This window comes from Dipodomys spectabilis, unplaced genomic scaffold (genome assembly GCF_019054845.1).
Source record: "Dipodomys spectabilis isolate Male_0828 unplaced genomic scaffold, ASM1905484v1 ptg000039l, whole genome shotgun sequence".
Classification (NCBI taxonomy): domain Eukaryota; kingdom Metazoa; phylum Chordata; class Mammalia; order Rodentia; family Heteromyidae; genus Dipodomys; species Dipodomys spectabilis.
The window spans coordinates 10,494,846-10,512,763 of record NW_024870716.1 but is presented as its reverse complement, the minus strand read 5'-3'; the positions used below and the strand labels follow the sequence as shown (position 1 = coordinate 10,512,763).

The 17,918-nt window shown below is 41.2% G+C and overlaps 1 protein-coding gene across 1 annotated transcript in view; it reads right to left on the bottom strand.

The window, feature by feature from the left end:
* Positions 1–830: 830 nt before the first annotated feature.
* Positions 831–17,918, bottom strand: part of Syt10 (synaptotagmin 10) — an 81,595-nt gene continuing 64,507 nt past the window's right edge. The window contains 4 exon segments of the mRNA XM_042677712.1: positions 831–902; positions 2,872–3,001; positions 6,587–6,758; positions 12,699–12,819. Coding sequence (XP_042533646.1) covers positions 831–902; positions 2,872–3,001; positions 6,587–6,758; positions 12,699–12,819 — 495 coding nt within the window.

Here is a 17,918-nt window from a genome sequence, read left to right as displayed (position 1 = left end):
CATCAGCAGTACAATATTATAAAACAGTAGCCCAAATGGCTCAACTTCCATTTTTTTCTCCAGCTACTACATGACATTCTTATACTGATATTCAAAAATTGATTCCATGTACAGCTTTCTCCGCAGGAAGCTTGACAAAGTTATTTTTTTATGTTTTATTTGTTTGGTTAGTTTGGCAGAGCCAAACTTCACCAAGAAAAGTATTTGCTCAGAATGAAAGAAAAAAATGCTATTATCAAGTAGGAAACATTAGTTTGAGTGTGCAAAGACTTGATGCTACGTAAGTTAAGATTAGAATGTCCATCAAAGGAGGCTGGGATGTAGCTCAGTGGTAGAAAATTTGCCTGGAATGCTTGAGGCCCTAGGTTTCCCCAGCATCACCAAAAAGAAGTCCATCAATATAGAACCTTGTGCATAATCATTAACAAACACAGTTGTAACAAGAGTAAAACCATACAAATATAAAATGTGCTACTTTGTGCAATAGCAGCAGACAGTATGCTTAAGTTTAGATACACAGGGATTCTTTTGTTTTTTAAAAAACACCGTTTCTTTGCTGATGCAAAGAGTCACAACGTTTTGAAACACTGCTAACCAGGCATGTGACTTGAGGGCCAAATGCCTGATGTAACAAAGGACTATTTGTATTCAAGTAAAATGTCTTCAGATATTCAAGACAATAAGGTAAATGAAAAAAATGCACATCAAATTTGTATATTACCATGGGTATTTTTGAAATGAAGAAATCAAACCTTCCAGTTGTATTTTTTTTCCCTAATTCAATAAGCACTGGATTGTAGGTCCTCATAAAGGCCATATGTTTTGAAGAATTAGGGCGTAGGTGGTGGTTTGGGAGAAGAGCAGGACCCTTGACTGTCAAAACTGGTTGCTCGGCCAGGTAACTGGAAGATAATAATTTCAGAATATATGATTCAGTGTAGGAAAAGTACTACACTTAGTAAGTGTTGCTTCCTTTTGAACTGTAGTTCAAAGCAAGAAGCAGAGTCTTATCCCTAGAAAAAGAGGTGATAAAGCTATCATTCATTTGCTCTATGGCTATTACACCTATTGTTTTTTAAACTGAAATAGGTTTGCTCTTCATCTACTACGTACGTTTTTGTGAGCTTGCATTACATTACTATACAATAAATCCATTCATATGCATTATTTATTTGCAACTTTGCAGAAGATCAAGAGATTAGAAAGAAAGTCATTCAACCCATGCCACCTTCAGAAGACCACAGAGGCGGATGTAAGCTCCAGAAACAAAAGGCCTGACAGAAAATGGATGTTCATAAACACTTCTGTTTAATATAGAGGTTAACAGTCATTATCATAAGTTATAATATTGTGATGGTAAGTGCTAATATTGTATTCCATGTGCAAAGCATGCAATATTCCCATTGATTTGGTTTACTTCTAGCCCAGGGTGATAGGAGGAATGTATAGAGATTCATGTAACTTGCCCAAGGGTTTACAATATACAGACACACAGAAGGACTTACGCTCAGGCAGGCTGATAGCTCCTGTGCTCTACTTTACCAGAGGGTTTGGTGGGGGTGGGAGGGGAGCAGAGATATATTTGTCCCCTCTGGTACACAAGTTGGATTAGGTGACTGTACCTCACTTAAGGACACTCTCTCAAAAAAATAAAAGGAAAGGAGATAAGAGGAAAGGAAGAAGACTGGAGAGGAAAAAAGAGAGGAAGAGAAAGGAGAGACAGAGAAAGGGAGAGGGAAAGGAAGGGGAGGGGAGAGAAACAAGGAAGGAGAGGGGGAGAGGGAATGGGAGAGAAGAAAGGAGGGGAAGGGGGAGGGGAGAAGAGGAGAGGAGAAAAGAGCAGAGGAGGAGGGAGAGAAGGGAGGGGAGAGGAGGGGAGTGGAGGGGAGAAGAGAAGAGAGGAGGGAAAGAGAAGAGGGGAGAGAGGAAGGGAGAGGGGAGGGAAGGAGAAGAATGGAGGGAAGAAGGAGAGGGAGAAAGAGGAAAAGAGATGAGGAGGGAGGGAGGGAGGGAGAGGGATGGAACCAGCAGGCTGGACATCGGCTGGTTGTGAGTTGGAGTAAATCCTCATGGCAGTACTAAAGCATTGGTAAAGTGAAGCAGACTTTAGGTAAGGTGATTATTCCACATTATTCCACTTCCAGCCACTAATAAACATAGAAGCTTGCTCAGGACTCACTGATGTAAAATTTTAGACTGTACAAAAAAAGGGAAATAAAGCCAGGTACCCATGGCTCATATCTGCAATCTTACATCTCAGGAGACAGATCTGAGGTAAAAGGTTCAAAGCTAGCCCAAGCAGGAAAGTCTGTGGGACACTTATCTCCAATCAACAAACAAAAAGCCAGAAGTGGAGCTGTGGTTCAAGTGATAGAGCACTAGCTTTGAGCAAAAAAAGAGGCTCAGGGACAGTGTCCAAGCCCTGAGTTCAACTCCAGAACCAGCACACATGAAGAGAGAAAGAAAGGAAGGAAGGAAGGATGGAAGGAAAGAGGGAACGAGGGAGGAGAGAAGAGAGGAAGGGAGGGAGGAGAAAAGGGAGGGAGGGAGGGAAAAAGGAAAGAAGGAAGGAAGGAAGGAAAGAAGGAAGGAAGGAAGAAAGGAGGGAGAGGAGGGAGAGAAGGAGGGAGGGAAGGAGAGAGGAAGAAAGGAAGGAAGGGGGAGGGAGGAAGGAAGGAGGAGAGGAAAGTAGGTAGACTTGCAGCATTGTGTGCTTATTGTGGGGTTTTATGATCCCCCAGGCACACAGCACACAGCAAGCTAGATGTCAGAGGCTGTGAATAAATCAAGCATCAGGTGAGGGTTAACGGGTCAATCTATTTAAGGAAAGTGCTAACCACCACAGTGGAGGCCAGCAAGTCTCTGGCTTACCTCCAGCAAGGGGTGCCAGTGGGTAATGGGCTTGCGGTGGTAGGCCAGCATCTCGTTCCAGTGGTCCCGGCCCAGCCCCTGGGCATCCAGCCCGGTTCTGCACACTCCGATCACCTCATTGTGCCCCACCCTGCCATGCGGAGAATATTACATTTCATCTCCAGCATTCAAGGTCAGTGGAAGCTCTTCACACATCATAATAACATTTTTAAAAGTTTTTTTCTATTTGAAAATGCTAAAAACAGAGGAGTTACAGTTACATAATTCAGGTAATGAGTACATTTCTTTTTGGACAGTGTCACCCCTTCCCTTGCTCTCTCCAAGTTTTTCCCTCCTATCCCCACCTACAAGTTGTATAGCTCATTTTCCAGTGAGGACCGAGGCCACATTTGTTTACCCTTTGCTCTGTGCACTCCTTGCCCTCCCAAAGACAAGTTAATAAACGAGAAAAAAGGAAAAGAAAAAAAAATAGTGACAAAGAAAGAAATCTTTGTTTCTATTTCCTGGAGATCATTTAGATGAATATTATTTTATATAATCAGAGGCGCAGAGGCCTTGCGCTTTTGTGTTTTTCTTCCTCTGGTCTGGCTGTGTGTGAATGCCTGGAGTCTTGTATTATTCATCATGTCCTGGGGTATTTTAGATCTAGTAGTAACATTTTAAACATAGCATTGACACATTAGGTGGTGTAATTTTACAAATTACAATCATTTCCCTTACTCATGGTTTCAACTTATGCATGTTTACCTATAGTCAGTTCTGTTCTAAAATTATCATATGGAAAATTCCAGAAATAATTCAAAAATTGAAAAAAAAATTGGTAGTCCTGGGGTTTGAACTCAGGGCATCACATTCACTTGATTTGGTTTAGCTCTTTTGCTCAAGGCTAGTGCTCTACCACTTGAGCCACAGCTCCTCGTCTGGCTTTTTGGTGGTTCCTTGGAGATAAGAGACTCACAGACTTTCCTGCCTAGGCTGGCTTTGAATCATGATCCTCAGATTTCAGTCTCCTAGCTAAGAACACAGGTGTGAGTTCCTAGCACCTAGTTCTTAAATAACTGTTAATTCAGCAAATCATTGTGATTGATTGATTGATTGATTGATTTTTGTTGGTCCTGGGGCTTGAACTCTGGGCTTGGACGCTGTCCCTCAGCTCTTCAGCTCAAGGCAAGAGCTCTACCACTTGAGCTACAGTGCCACTTTCGGTTTTCTAGTGGTTTATTGGAGATAGGAGTCTCATGGTCTTTCCTGCCCGGGCTGGCTTTGAACTGCGATCCTCAGATCTCAGCCTCCTGAGTGGCTAGGATTATAGGCGTGAGCCACCGGCGCCCGGCTCTGTGGTTGTTTTATTTAGTTATGGTTATCGGTAACTCCTTCCTCTGCCCAACTTAAAGGTTAAATGTCACCATAGTTATGGCCTGTGTGGCAAGCACAGTGTATCTTGGGTCTTTGAGAGCGGGGCATGTGAACCGACGTAAGTACAATTCAAGTCAACAATATCAAACAATCAACAAACCCAGATGAATTTCTATAAGAAACACAGTCAAACCCTCTGAGGGCGCTTCAATTTGAACACAGTAAGTAAAGACATTAATCATAAAAATAATAAATAGTAATGACTGTGAATAAGCAATGCTTTGGAACTTTGATGTATGCATTTTTGTCTTGCAAGCCTTTCTATCCTTTGGGGGTTTTTTTTGTTTGTTTGTTTTCAATTTTTTAGTTTTTGGCTGCTGGCCTGGCTTGAATTCAAGGCCAGGATGTCCGGGCTTTTCTGCTCAAGGCTAGCACACTACTTATGACTTGAGCCACAGGCTCCACTTTTGGCTTTTTGCTTGTTGATTGGAAATCAGAGTTTCATGGACTTTCTCTTTTGGGCTGGTTGTGAACCTTTCGCCTCAGATCTGTCTCCTAAGTAGCAGGGTTACAGGCATGAGCCATGAGCCCCCGGCTCTTTCTATCCAATTTAAGTGATGTAAATTAAGCCTTGTTTCCCTCCCCACCCCCCCTAACTACAGCGGACCACAGGCTCTCCAGTGACCCCTCCTGTTCCCTGCTCACTCCCTGTCTTCACAATGAAAAGTCAAACAACAAGAACAGCTACCACTTGGAGCTTATACACTACCAGAAAGTCTAAGAAACTTCAATGCTCTGTCCCTATTAGTCCCTCTCTCATGCCATGAACATCATCATCGTCATCATCACATCACAATTACAACCATCATTATCATCACCATCATCATTCATCATCACCTTCATCATCATCATTATTACCATTATCACCATCACCATCATCATTATTACCATCATCACCATCATCATTACCATCATCACCATCACCATCATTCTTACAGCCATCATTATCATCATCACTTCATCATCATCATCATCATATCATCACCATGATCATCATTATCATCATCATTACAATCATTATCATCACCATCATCATTATCATCATGACTTTCATCATCATCATTATCATCATTATCATAATCACCAACATCATCATCATCATCACCATCTCATTTTACTGATAAAGAAATGAAATACCCAGAGAGTTAAGGCCTGGTTAGCTTTATATACTGTGCAAGAGGTAGAAGAGGATCTGAATCAGAAATTAGGCAGTTGACTCAAAAGTTCATTTGAGCCAGGGATCCCAGCTATGCAGGAGGCTGAGATCTGAGAATCACAGTTCAAAGCCAGCCTGAGCTTGAGTGGTAGAGCACCAGCCTTGAACACAAAGGCTCTAGGACAGTTCAAGCTCTGAGTTCATGCTCTAGGACTACACACACACACACACACACACACACACACACACACACACACACACACACACACACACACACACACACACACACACACACACACACACACACACACAGTACATGTGATAAGCTGCTTCCTCAGATGGAATGTAATTTAGGAGCTTCTGCATTATTTTTCCTTGTTTTGGAGGTTCTGGGGTTTGAACTCAGGACCTTGTACTTGCTAAGCTGGTGTACTGCCGCATGGTCATACCTTTAGTCATTTTTGCTTGTAGGTTATTTTTCAGATAAGAGTCTGGTTTATTTGTCTGGGGCTAGTCTTGGTCCTCCCATCTGCTGGGTTTACAGGCATGAGCCACTGTACCAAGCCAAAAATGGATTCTTGGGAATTTTTTACCCCAGCTCATCTCCAACTGTGATCTTTCTTATTGCTGCCCAGTATCCAATCTCTTCAGGATTGGATGGACATCTCTGAGGGGACTTTGGTGATGGTTTTAGACCATTGATTAATTTCTTCCTGTTATTCATTTCTAAAACTGAACAGGTTTTAGAAATAATTTTCCTGTGTGTGTGCTGGTCCTGGGGCTTGAACTTAGGGACTGGATGCCTTCCTGAGCTTCTTGTGCCCAAGGCCGCTAACACAACACCACTTGGGCCACAGCTCTAGTTCCAGCATTATGCTGGTTCATTTGAGCTAAGAATCTCATAGGCTTTCCTACCCGGTCTGGGTTCAAACCAGGATCTTCAGATCTCAGCCTCCTGAGTAGCAAGGATTACAGGCCTGAGCTCTCCAGCAGTGCCTGACTACAACTGACGAGTTTTGAATGAGCGTTTTCCCCTCCTTCTCTTTACATGAAGTGGTTGCAGCAGGAAATAACCGACAGAGCTATCTTTGGCCTCTGCGTTACTGACATGGCTACTGTGTGTTGAGCAGAGCCCCTGCTTACCTGTCATAATCCATGACGGCAATGGAGATGCTGACCTGGTCCACATTCTCTGGCGGGATGTCGAAAATAATAGCCTCATTGTACACAGGGTTCAGAGTGTTTTTCTTGGTCGTTGTTTTCCTCTTTTTGAGTCTCCGGCCTTCACACATCAGAGATACTTTGACATAAGGATCTAGGAATAGGAAGGTACTTCCATTCAGCTAAAAGTAGGGCCATGAAGCAAAAGAAACATTTGGAGATAAGAGTCTCATGGACTTTTGCCCAGGCTGGCTTTGAACTGCAATCCTCAGAATTCAGCCTCCTGGGTAGCTAGGATGATAGGTGTGAGTCACTGGCACCCAACTAAAATTATACTCCTAACTTTAATAGATTATCCATCAGTGAAAGAAAATTTCAAGCACGATATAGTTATTCAATATGCGCATCTAGAACTAATGTTGCTAAGTCTTTCACAAATTTTAGTTTGCTTATTCTAAATCAGGCTGAGGGAAAATAACCTGAACAATTGAACTTCATGTAATGCATGCCACGTGATAGCTTTCAATTCACAGGACTTACTCAGGGGCAATGGATTCACTAAGACATATTGAAAGGTAAGCCATTTACCAGGGGGTAAATAAAAACATAATGAATCTGATATCACTGTTGGGTTTTTTTGGGGGGGGTTAAGGGGGTGAGCACTGCAGATAGAACATATTCATGTTTGGCTTTCTTGTTCATGGCTGGCTGGCGCTCTACCACTTCAGTCACACCTCCAGTTCAGCATTTTGGAGCTGAAGTCTCAGATCTTCTTGCCCAGATGAGATGGCTTCAAAAATTCCCAAATCCAGGAGGAAAACAAAGGAGGAGTCAACAATGCTCAATAGGAAATGTACTCATTACTTTGTTCCTGTAACTGTAACCTCTCTGTATAGCATTTCTACAATAAAAAAAGTATGAAAAAAATTCCCAAATCCCCCATAGTCGGGTGCTGGTAGTTCACATCTGGAATCCTAGTTATTCAGGAGGCTGAGACCTGAGGATCCAAGTTCAAAGCCAGCCCAGGGGAGAAAGTCTCTGAGACTCTCATCTCCAGGTAACCACCAAAAAGCTGGAAGTGGAGCTTAAGTGGTAAAACACCAGTCTTGAGCAAAAAAATAAAACAAACAAACAAAAAGCTTAGGGACAGTGCATACATTCAGACACACAAAGACACAGACACAGACACACAGACACACAGACATACAGACACACATAGACACACACACACACACACACAAACACACACACACACACAAACACACACACACTTGAAATCCTCCATATCTCAGTTGTCTGAGAAGTTATGATAATGGGTGTTATGAGCACTCAGGTTTATCTGCTTTTAGCTCAGGAGAGAAAACATATCAGTGTATCAAGGTATCAAGAGTTACTCTAGCACTGAAATACAGTTATTGTTGTTGTTGTTGTTGCTTGCCCTGGTCTTTTGATTTGAATTAACTTAGGGAATGCCAATAAATAAAAACAATTGTTCAGGTTATTTTCCTTCAGACTGATTTAGAATAAGCAAACTAAAATTCTGTGAAAGACTTAGCAACATTATTTCTAGATGCGCATATTGAATTGCTTCATCATACTTGAAATTTTCTTTCACTGCTGGATAACATACTAAAGTTAGAAGTGTATTTTTAGTTGGGTGCCAGTGACTCACACCTATCATCCTAGCTACCCAGGAGGCTGAGTTCTGAGGATTGCAGTTCAAAGCCAGCCTGGGCAGCAAAGTCCACAAGACTTTTATCTCCAATTAACCATCAAAAAAAGCTGGAAGTGGAGCTGTGGCTCAATTGGTAGAGTGGTAGCCTTGAGCAAAAGAGCTCAGGGACAGTGCCTAGGCCTGAAGTTCAAGACCCAGGAAGGGCACACACAAAAAGAAATATAATTTTAGTTACAATATTAGTGCTTGAGTTGTCAATGAATTTATATTAGATATACCAGAGTATATGATAAAATATTTATTTTTAAGATGAACTCAAGGAAGACTCTGATAACACAATGTCTATATGATGCCACTTGGAGAGAGAAAAATTCAGTTGACTAATGTGTGTGTATATGTGTGTGCACAGTACTAGGGCTTGAATTCAGGACCTGGGTGCTGTCCCTTAGTTTTTGCACTCAAGCCTGGTGCTCTACCACATGAGCCACAGCTCCACTTCTGGCTTTTTGATGGTTCATTGGAGATAAGAGTCTCACAAACATTCTTGCCGAGGATGGCTTCAAACCTTGATCCTCAATCTCAGCCTTGTGTGTAGCTAAGATTACATACTGACTGTGCACTCTTAGCAGGTGGCGAGCTGACGAAATTTTTATGAGCCCCAGAAGTGAAATAATCAACAAATTTGCTGCTGCTGAATGGATACTTATCATCTCAGAACTGGACCAATATTTCTGGAAGCTATGTAACATGTTATAAGTTCCCCAGAAGTATAATGGCTTTGGGAGTGGCAAACTTGCTAGCTAATTAAAACTAAGGCACTGTATGCTCTGTATTTTTTTTTTCTGCCAGTACTGGGGTTTGAACTCAGGACTTTGTACTCTTGCTTGAATTTTTTTCACTCAAGGCTAGTGCTTTTCCACTTGAAGCATACCTCTACTTTAAAGTTTTTGCTGGAGATAAGAGTCTCACAGACATTTTTTCTCTGGCTGTTTTTAAATCATGATCCTTAGATCTCAGCCTCCTGAGTAACTAGAATTATGGGAGTGAACCAACAGCACCCAGACTGCTCTGTCTTCTTTTTCTTTTTCTCATTATTTTATTTTATTTTTTTCTGGTCACACTGAAGTTGTAACATCATCATCTCTTTCTCTCCATTGCTATAGTCATAAATTTTATTTCCTTAGATTTAGCCAAAATGACAGTAATATAAATTTACTGAGCTGGTATGGGCTTTATAAACCCTAGGGGGAAAATGTTCCTGTATATCTTGAAAGGATTCTGCAAAAAAGATCCAAATGTATTTGGAGTCTAGCAATCACATCAGCAAAGGACACGGTAAGAAAACAATATTTCCTATCTATTCTGAAGCTTAAGAAAGTATGCTGGAGCAGGGTGCTGGAGGCTCACGCCTGTAATCCTTTCTACTCAGGAGGCTGAAATCTGAGGGTCATGGGTCAAAGCCGGCCAGGTCAGGAAAGTCTGTGAGACTCCTATCTCCAATTAATCAGCAAATAGCTGGAAGTAGAGCTGTGGCTCAAGTGGTAGAGCACCAGCCTTGAGGGGGAAAAACAAACAACCTCAAGGACAGCTCCAACGCCCTGAGTTCAAGCCCCAGGTCTGGGCACAAAAATCAAGGAAGGAAGGAAGGAAGGAAGGGTGGGAGGGAGGAAGGAAAGAAGAAAGGAAGGGAATGTATGCTGGAAAGAACCAGTTACGAAGGGCTAGTTTTGTGTTTGCGCCCACAGGTCTGTCAGTGGGAAGAAGGCAGAGTCTGCTCTCTGCTCTCCCTCGCATTTCTGACAGCAAGTCTCTGCTTCTGACAAGGGTAATATCCTGGCTCCTCTGCTGATTCATGAGCCGGATGTGGAGATTAATGAGGAGGTGCTCTCTAGCACATGATCGCCCTATGCAAGCTCCATTGAAATTTTTAAAAAAGTCATCTTGTACTTAATTACACCTGAGTACTGTTGGCTTGTCTAAAATTTGATCTCTGGGAACGTTGGGAGGGGGTGGACAGAGAGGAGCATAAACAATAATTGGTAGACGACACTGTTTATCTCAACGTTCCTTAATCTTTTCCCAAGATTTTTATTTTTCCAGAAATATAAATGTGGAAGATTCTTTTTTTTTTTTTTTAACTTTTATCTCTGTAACAGATCTGAGGATCATGGTTCAAAGCCAGCTGAGGCAGAAAAGTTTGTGAGACTCTTCTCTCCAGATAACAACCAAATAAAAGGCTTACAATGGAGCTGTGGTTCAAGTTGTGAGCTTTTGTGTGCAAGGCTAGCGCTCTACCTCTTTGAGCCACAGCTCCATTTCTAGTTTTCTGGTGGTCAATTGGAGATGAGAGTCTCTTGGACTTTCCTACCCAGGCTGGGCTCAAACAGCGATCCTCAGATCTCAGCCTCCCTAGGAGCTAGGATTACAGGTGAGCCACTGATGCCTGGCTTCCATTATTTCTGTATGCAAATATTAGTAATATATATTTATGGTCTAAATGTCTGTCTCCATTTTTGCACAAAAGTAAGCATGACACAACACACATTCATTTTTGTGCCTTGTGGTTCTTTCCATAGAACTTAAGAGCTCCATTATGCTTTTTGTAATGTAAATTTAGCTTTGTTTTTTTAGTTCTAAAGAATACCAGAGTTACAGATCCTCCTCTCCAATGTCTTCTTCAATTGTATCTCCCTTACTCATATTTTTTAAATTCAAAACTTCTGATTTCCTTGTTTGTCTTTTATCGTATTTCATCTGCAAATCTGTGCCACATTCACATATTAAGTTATACATAATCCCCCAGAATTGCAATGACTTTAAAAAGGGAGTCGCAAAACATTCTGTGGCTTTCCCTCTAACAAAGTTAACACAAGAAACATTTCCTCCAAGAAAGGGTGCCGGTAGCTTACCCTTAGAATGCTAGCTACTCAGAAGCCTGAAAGATGAGGATCATGATTGGAAAAGTCCATGAGACTCCTATCTCCAATTAACCAGCAAAAAGTCAGAAGTGGAAGTGTGGCTCAAATGGTAGAGCACCAGCCTTCAGTGAAAAAACTATGGGAGAATGCAATGCCCTGAGGTCAAGCCCCAATACTAGCCCCTAGCCCCCAAAAAGAACCCTATAAAGTATTATTTTTTAATTGTGAAAATACTGTACAGAGGTGTTACAATTACATGGGCAAGATAAATGAGTACATTTCTTTTTTTTTTTTTTTTTTTTTGGGTCCGGTCGTGGGGCCTGAACTCTGGGCCTGGGTGCTGTCCCTCAGCTCTTCAGCTCAAGGCTAGCGCTCTACCACTTGAGCCACAGCGCCACTTCCGGCTTTTTTCTTTTTGCTTATGTGGTGCTGAGGAATCGAACCCAGGGCCTCAGGCCTGCAAGGCAAGCGCTCTACCACTGAGCCATCTTCCCAGCCCAAATGAGTACATTTCTTATCAAGCATTGTAGCCTCCTCCTTTACTTTAGTCAGATAAAGTATTATTTTATTATTTTATCTTACTGTTTCTTGCAGTCCCTACAGACACCCAAATTTTGAGGTGAAAAAGTGACAAGAATATGAACGCGAATGGTGGTGTTCGAACGTGGTTTTTCTGCCAATAGTGAAGGAAATAAGTTCAATGTAATTAAGTCTTCCTATCACAACACAAAATCTATGAATCTCCCCTTACAACTAATCAGGCCAAAGCAGAACAGCAGTGATACATCAGGTGTTTTTTTTAAAAAATATAAAACTAGATTAATATTGAAAGCAAACTGAGAACCCAAGTTCAAAGTCAACCTCTTTGGTAGTCATTTTTCAAAACTAATTTTATTGTTATTATTAAGATGCTGTATAGAGGGGTTAACACTGCATATGTCAAATAATGAGTACAACTCTTTTTGGACAGTGTCACCCTGGTAGTCAACTTTAAAGAGGTGATTTGGAATTCGTAATTGCTTTTTAATTTGTAATTGCTTTTTCTAATTTTATTGTACTCCCTACAGACAAATTAACTGTATGGATATATGTATAATATATATGTATGTACATATGTATACGAAACACCTATATCAAACATATATATAATGTGTATATATATATATATATATATATATATATATATATGAAATATATGTTGGTCCTGGGGCTTAAACTTGGTGTCTGGGCACTGTCGCTAAGATATTTTTTTGCTTAAGGATAGCTCTCTGTTACTTGAGCCATAGCTCCACTTCTGGCTTTTTGCTGGTTACCTGGAGATAAGAGTCTCTTGGACTTTCCTGCCCTTGCTTTGAATTGTGATCCTCAGATCTTAGCTTCCTGAATAGCTAGGATTACAGGCAGGAGCCACTGGTGTCAGGCTGGGTTATGTATCATTTTAAATAGCCAGAATATTTGATTTGAGACTATGCCTTTGCCCATGGGCCAGCCTTGTATGTACCTGATGAGCCAGTGATGTCCATAGCCTTCAGATTCCTGCACTTGATCACGGTCAGGGTCATGCGGCCAGCCGTCGGCAGGTAGCACAGCGAGAACATGATCTCTCCCAGGTCTATGCTCTCCTAGAGAAACCATCAAGAATGTTAGCAATGGCTAACACTGCTTAGTGACCAGAAAGGAAGAGTAAAGAAAGATGACAAGTGTAAAAGTCACTCGAGTAGAATGTTAGGATACTATACTCCAATAGCTCTGTTTAAGGATACAGATAGGATTGCACAAAGCTGTTCTGCAGAGAATGACATCATTGTACCCCAGATGTGTGTGAGGTATCTCCAGGTGTAATTAAGAATGGTGTGTGTGTGTGTGTGTGTGAGAGAGAGAGAGAGAGAGAGAGACAGAGAGACAGAGAGAGAGAGAGACAGAGAGAGAGAGACAGAGAGAGAGAGAGAGAGAGAAAGTATCCAGGGGCTTGAACACTCAGGGCCTGGGCGCTGCCCTTGAGCTGGTTTGCTCAAGGCTTGTGCTCTCTACCATTTGGGCCACATTTCTATCTCCGGCTTTTTGCAGGTTAATTGGAGGTAAGCATCTCATAGACTTTCCTGCCCTGGCTGGCTTTGAACCATGATTCTTAGACCTCAGTCTCTTGAGTAGCTAGGATTACATGTTCACCTCTAATATTTCTTAATTCCTCCCCTCTTCAAATCCTACATATGTATAGATGTTGATGTGATCCTTTGTGAGCTTGTATATGTTTATCTTTTTAGTGAAACCTATGTTTCATTATGTTTTGAAGGTACAAATAAACAACCCAGTTAATCTGGATAAACACTGACAGGTATTGTTTCATTTACTAAGCAGAACTGTCTACAGCACCCGAACTCAGATTTATGTGTTGTCTTTCTACACAGATGATAAACAAATGAAATGAATGCAGGCCATTTAGGACATCTCTAGGAGGTGTTTACAGAATTCAGTCAAATCATTCCTGGTGAAACAATGAGGTAGGTTTAATTTTGGGGGGAAATACATTTTTGACTATTCATCAGGTCCACAGAATTAAGCTCTTCAAAATTCTTTATGGCTGGTGGGCACTAGTGGCTCATGTCTGTAATCTTAGCTATTCAGTAGGCTCAAATCTGAGGAACCAGTTCCATGGCCAGCTTGGGCAGAAGAGTCTGGGAGACTCTTATCCTCAAGTAACCACCAAAAAGCTGGTTGTGAAGCTGTGGCTTGAGTGACAGAGTGCTAGTCTCGAGGAAAAAAGCTTAGGGAATGTGCCCAGGCCTGGAGATCAAGCCTTGGTACTGGCACACATGAAAAATCCTTCATGGTGATCTAAAACATTCATTAGAAAATCTCAGCATGGAGAAATAATTCAGTTTTCATAGTGATTGTCTTGAGAGCAAATATAGCATAAACTCAGTTTCCTTAACAGCCTGTTTGGAGATGAGGGTTCCCTGAAAGTCTTTGTTTTATGATTTAATTTCTATTATTTCAAGTCTATGCTTTAATGGCTCATTGAATGGCTAATAGATTTTACTGGGACATCTCACTGACTCCACTTGTTCTGAATCTCATCAATGTCCAAATAAAGTAAATCATATATTTAACAGCCACCAAAAAATACACACAAAAACCCAACCATTTATGGGATTTTATTCTTAATGGCTTCAGGTGTGAGTTACATAATTCTACTTTGTTATTCATGATCTAGAGGTAGTAAAACCTAGTAATTAAGAGTGTAAACCTTAGCGATAGTTAAACAGGAGTGCAATCCCTAGGCTTAAACTTCCTAGCTGTAAGATTCTCAGCAATTTAATTAGGCTTTGAATCTCTGAAATGTCACTTCCTAAGTGAGGCATATTTTGTTGCCAGCTGGATGACTGCCCCAGGAGTTATAAGCATTAAATGAGATAATGCAAATAAAGGATGTTGTTTTGTTCACTGCTGTATTGATAGCATTTGGAATGGTGCCATATACCTATAAGGCACTCAGTAACTACTGGACAAATGAAAAAAAAGTAAATAGAAGCAATTGCTTTTGTTTGTTTGTTTGTTTGTTTATACCATCCTAGGGCTTGCATTCAGGGCCTGGGTGTTATCTCTAAGCTTTGTTGCTCAAGGCGAGGGCTCTACTGCTTCGAGCCACAGTGCCACTTCCAGTTTGTTCTGGTGGATGATTGGAGATGAGTCTCACTGACTTTCCTGGTTGGTAGTTGGATGGCTTTGAACTGTGGCCCGCAGACCTCAGTCTCCTGAGTAGCTAAGGTTACAGGTGTGAGCCATTGGTGCCCAGCTACGAGTCCCATTTTTTCTAATGATTTTCTCCTTGTTTCTGCTTTCCATTTCCTAAGTGTTTCTGAGGCTCAGCCTAGGAGTGAAAGGCTTTTATTGTATGATGGCTTTCCCATCTTCTCACTGGAGAGTTCTTTCAGTTACTACCAATGAGCATAGGCATATTTTGAGGCCAGTTGTTCAAGTCAGGGGATCTTACTCTGAATGTAGAGCATGACATCATGTTTCACCAAGGCACATGGTACTCTTAAAGGTGGGGACACCCCAAAAAGAAAGGGAGGTAATGACTTCAGACATGAGAGCCTTAGAATTGCATTCCATGAAAACAGAAAAAAAAGACACAATTAGAAAGGCATTAACAACTAAAATATATACTCATGGCTGAATAATACACATGAATGTATGTATGTATGTATGTATGTATGTATGTATGTATGTATGTATGTATTTAGGTCAGTTATTGGGCTTGAACTCAGGGCCCTGGATGCTGCCCCTGAGCTCAAGGCTAGTGATCTACCACTTCGAGCCACAACTCCAATTCCAGTTTTTGAGTGGTTAATTGGATATAAGAGTCTCATGGGGACTTTTTTGTCCACACTGGTTTTGAACCATCATCCTCAGATACCAGCCTCCTGAATACCTAGGACTACAGGTGTGAATCACCATTACTCAGATTACAGATTTATTCATACATATCGGACTGCTGTATGAGTAAACACACAAAAAGACATATGCATATTTATATACAATATGCAAGAATGAATCTCTATGAAGAAAACCCTTTGGACAATTAACAGGCCGTTTAGGAAAGTGATATTACTGACTGGGTGCTGGTGGTTCATGCCTGTAATCCTAGCTACTCAGGAAGCTAAGATCTGTAGATTGGGATTCAAAGTCAGACTGGGCAGGAAAAGTCTGTGAGACTCTTATTTCCAGTTAGCTACCAGCATGCCAGAAAAGGAGCCATGGCTCTAGTGGTAGAACATTAGCTTTGAGCAAAAAAACTCCGCGACAGTGCTGAGGTCCTGAGTTCAAACCCCACAACTGGTGCACATGTGCACGCACATACATATGCGCACGCACACACACACACACAAAAGCACTGGACACATACATGTTAAATTGTACAACCTTTTGAAGTTTAGAAAATAATAAGCAAATAAACATGATGGAAAATAAAAAATGAAATAATAAAAAAATGTATGAGAGTATTTTTTTTCCTCTTGGTTGTGGGGCTTGAACTCTTGGTCTGGGGGCTATCCCTGAGCTCTTCAGCTAAAGTTAAGTGTTCTACCACTTGAGCCCCAGCACCACTATCTGTTTTCTGGTGGTTAATTGGAGACAAGAGACTCACAGACTTTGCTGGCTTTGAACCTCAATCCTCAGATTTCAGCCTCCTGAGTAGCTAGGATGACAGGTGTGAGCCACCAGCACCCAGCTGAAAGCAATGTTTTTGAATCAGCATGTGGCTCAAAGCAATTTTTTTTAACTTCTCAGAACATATCACATACTTATTGGCTGAAACAAAGAAAGTTGGTCATGTTTGGTCTCATCTTGTAAAGATCCTAACTCAAAGACAACATAGTGCAGATCGTCAGTTACTGACAGATACTGACACAAGACAGGACTTAAACTGAGCAGTCGACTAAACCATCAACTCAAATGAGCAGAAAACAAAAAAATATAGGATCAGAGTGCAGCCTCTTGCAGCTGTATATTATAGTCAAGCTGACCTCATGCCTAATGGAGTAAAAAGAGCTTTACTTCACATTTGAACTCTATATGGTGAAGAGTTTTAGGAAATAGAAATGAACTGTGTGTGAAAATACTAATATATGAAGCCAGGACTGCTGGTTCATGCCTGGAATCTTACCCATTCAGGAGGATGAGATCTGAGGATCACAGTTCAAAGCAGCTCAGACACAAAATCCCATAAGTACCTTATCTCCAATTAACCAGCAAAAAGCCAGAAGTGAAGGTATGGCTTAAATGGTAGAGCACCAGCCTTGAGTGGAAAAGCCAAGTGAGAACGTAAGGATGGCCTTGAGTTAGTTCAAGGCCGATTACCAGCAGGAATAAACTCTAATACACTGTAAGCATTCATAACAATGACACAGCTTAATTCTTCAGGGAGTTTTTTCCTTTCAAGGAGGCATGAATCGGAATGAAGAATTTCATACATATTAGAAAGAACAGAGTGCTCCCTAAGGTAAACACTAAAGTTGTTAAGCTTTTTAAATCTGGAAGTGATCCAAGAGATAACCATGAGAAAATGAACTTAATGAAGATGAATGGCTGTCTGATATCTATCTATCTAAATTTTTTTTATGTCAGTCCTGGGGCTTGAACTCAGGGCCTGGGTGCTGTTTCTGAGCTTTTTAGCTCAAGAATAGCCCTCTACGATTTGAGACATAGCTCTACTTCCAGTTTTTTGGTGGCTAATTGGAAATACCAGTCTCATGGACTGTCCTGCCTATGCTGGCTTCGGGCCACAATCCTCAGATCTCAGCCTCCTGAGTAGGTAGAATTACAGGCATGAGCACCAGCACCCAGCCATCATGGTTTTGAATGCAGAACTTTGCCCTTCCTCAGTTTCCTTGTTCAGCTGGTGCTCTACCATTTGAGTCATGCCTCCAGTTCAGGATTTTTCTGATTGTTTTGGAAATGGAGTCTTTCAAACTTTTCTGCTTACAGCTGACATATAATTGCTCTTCTCTAGATTTCTGAGTAACTAGGATTACAGGTGTGAGCCACAAGTGCCTGCCTATGAGTACTACTTTTATAGATTATATCCAAAAATACTTTCAATATGTAATTGGTTGTTTTGATTTGATTTAAGAAAGGCTTTAATTTTCTGCAAATTCTTTACATGTGATCTTAATTTTTCTTATATTTTATAATCATAAATTTCTCATGTTGACCTTTA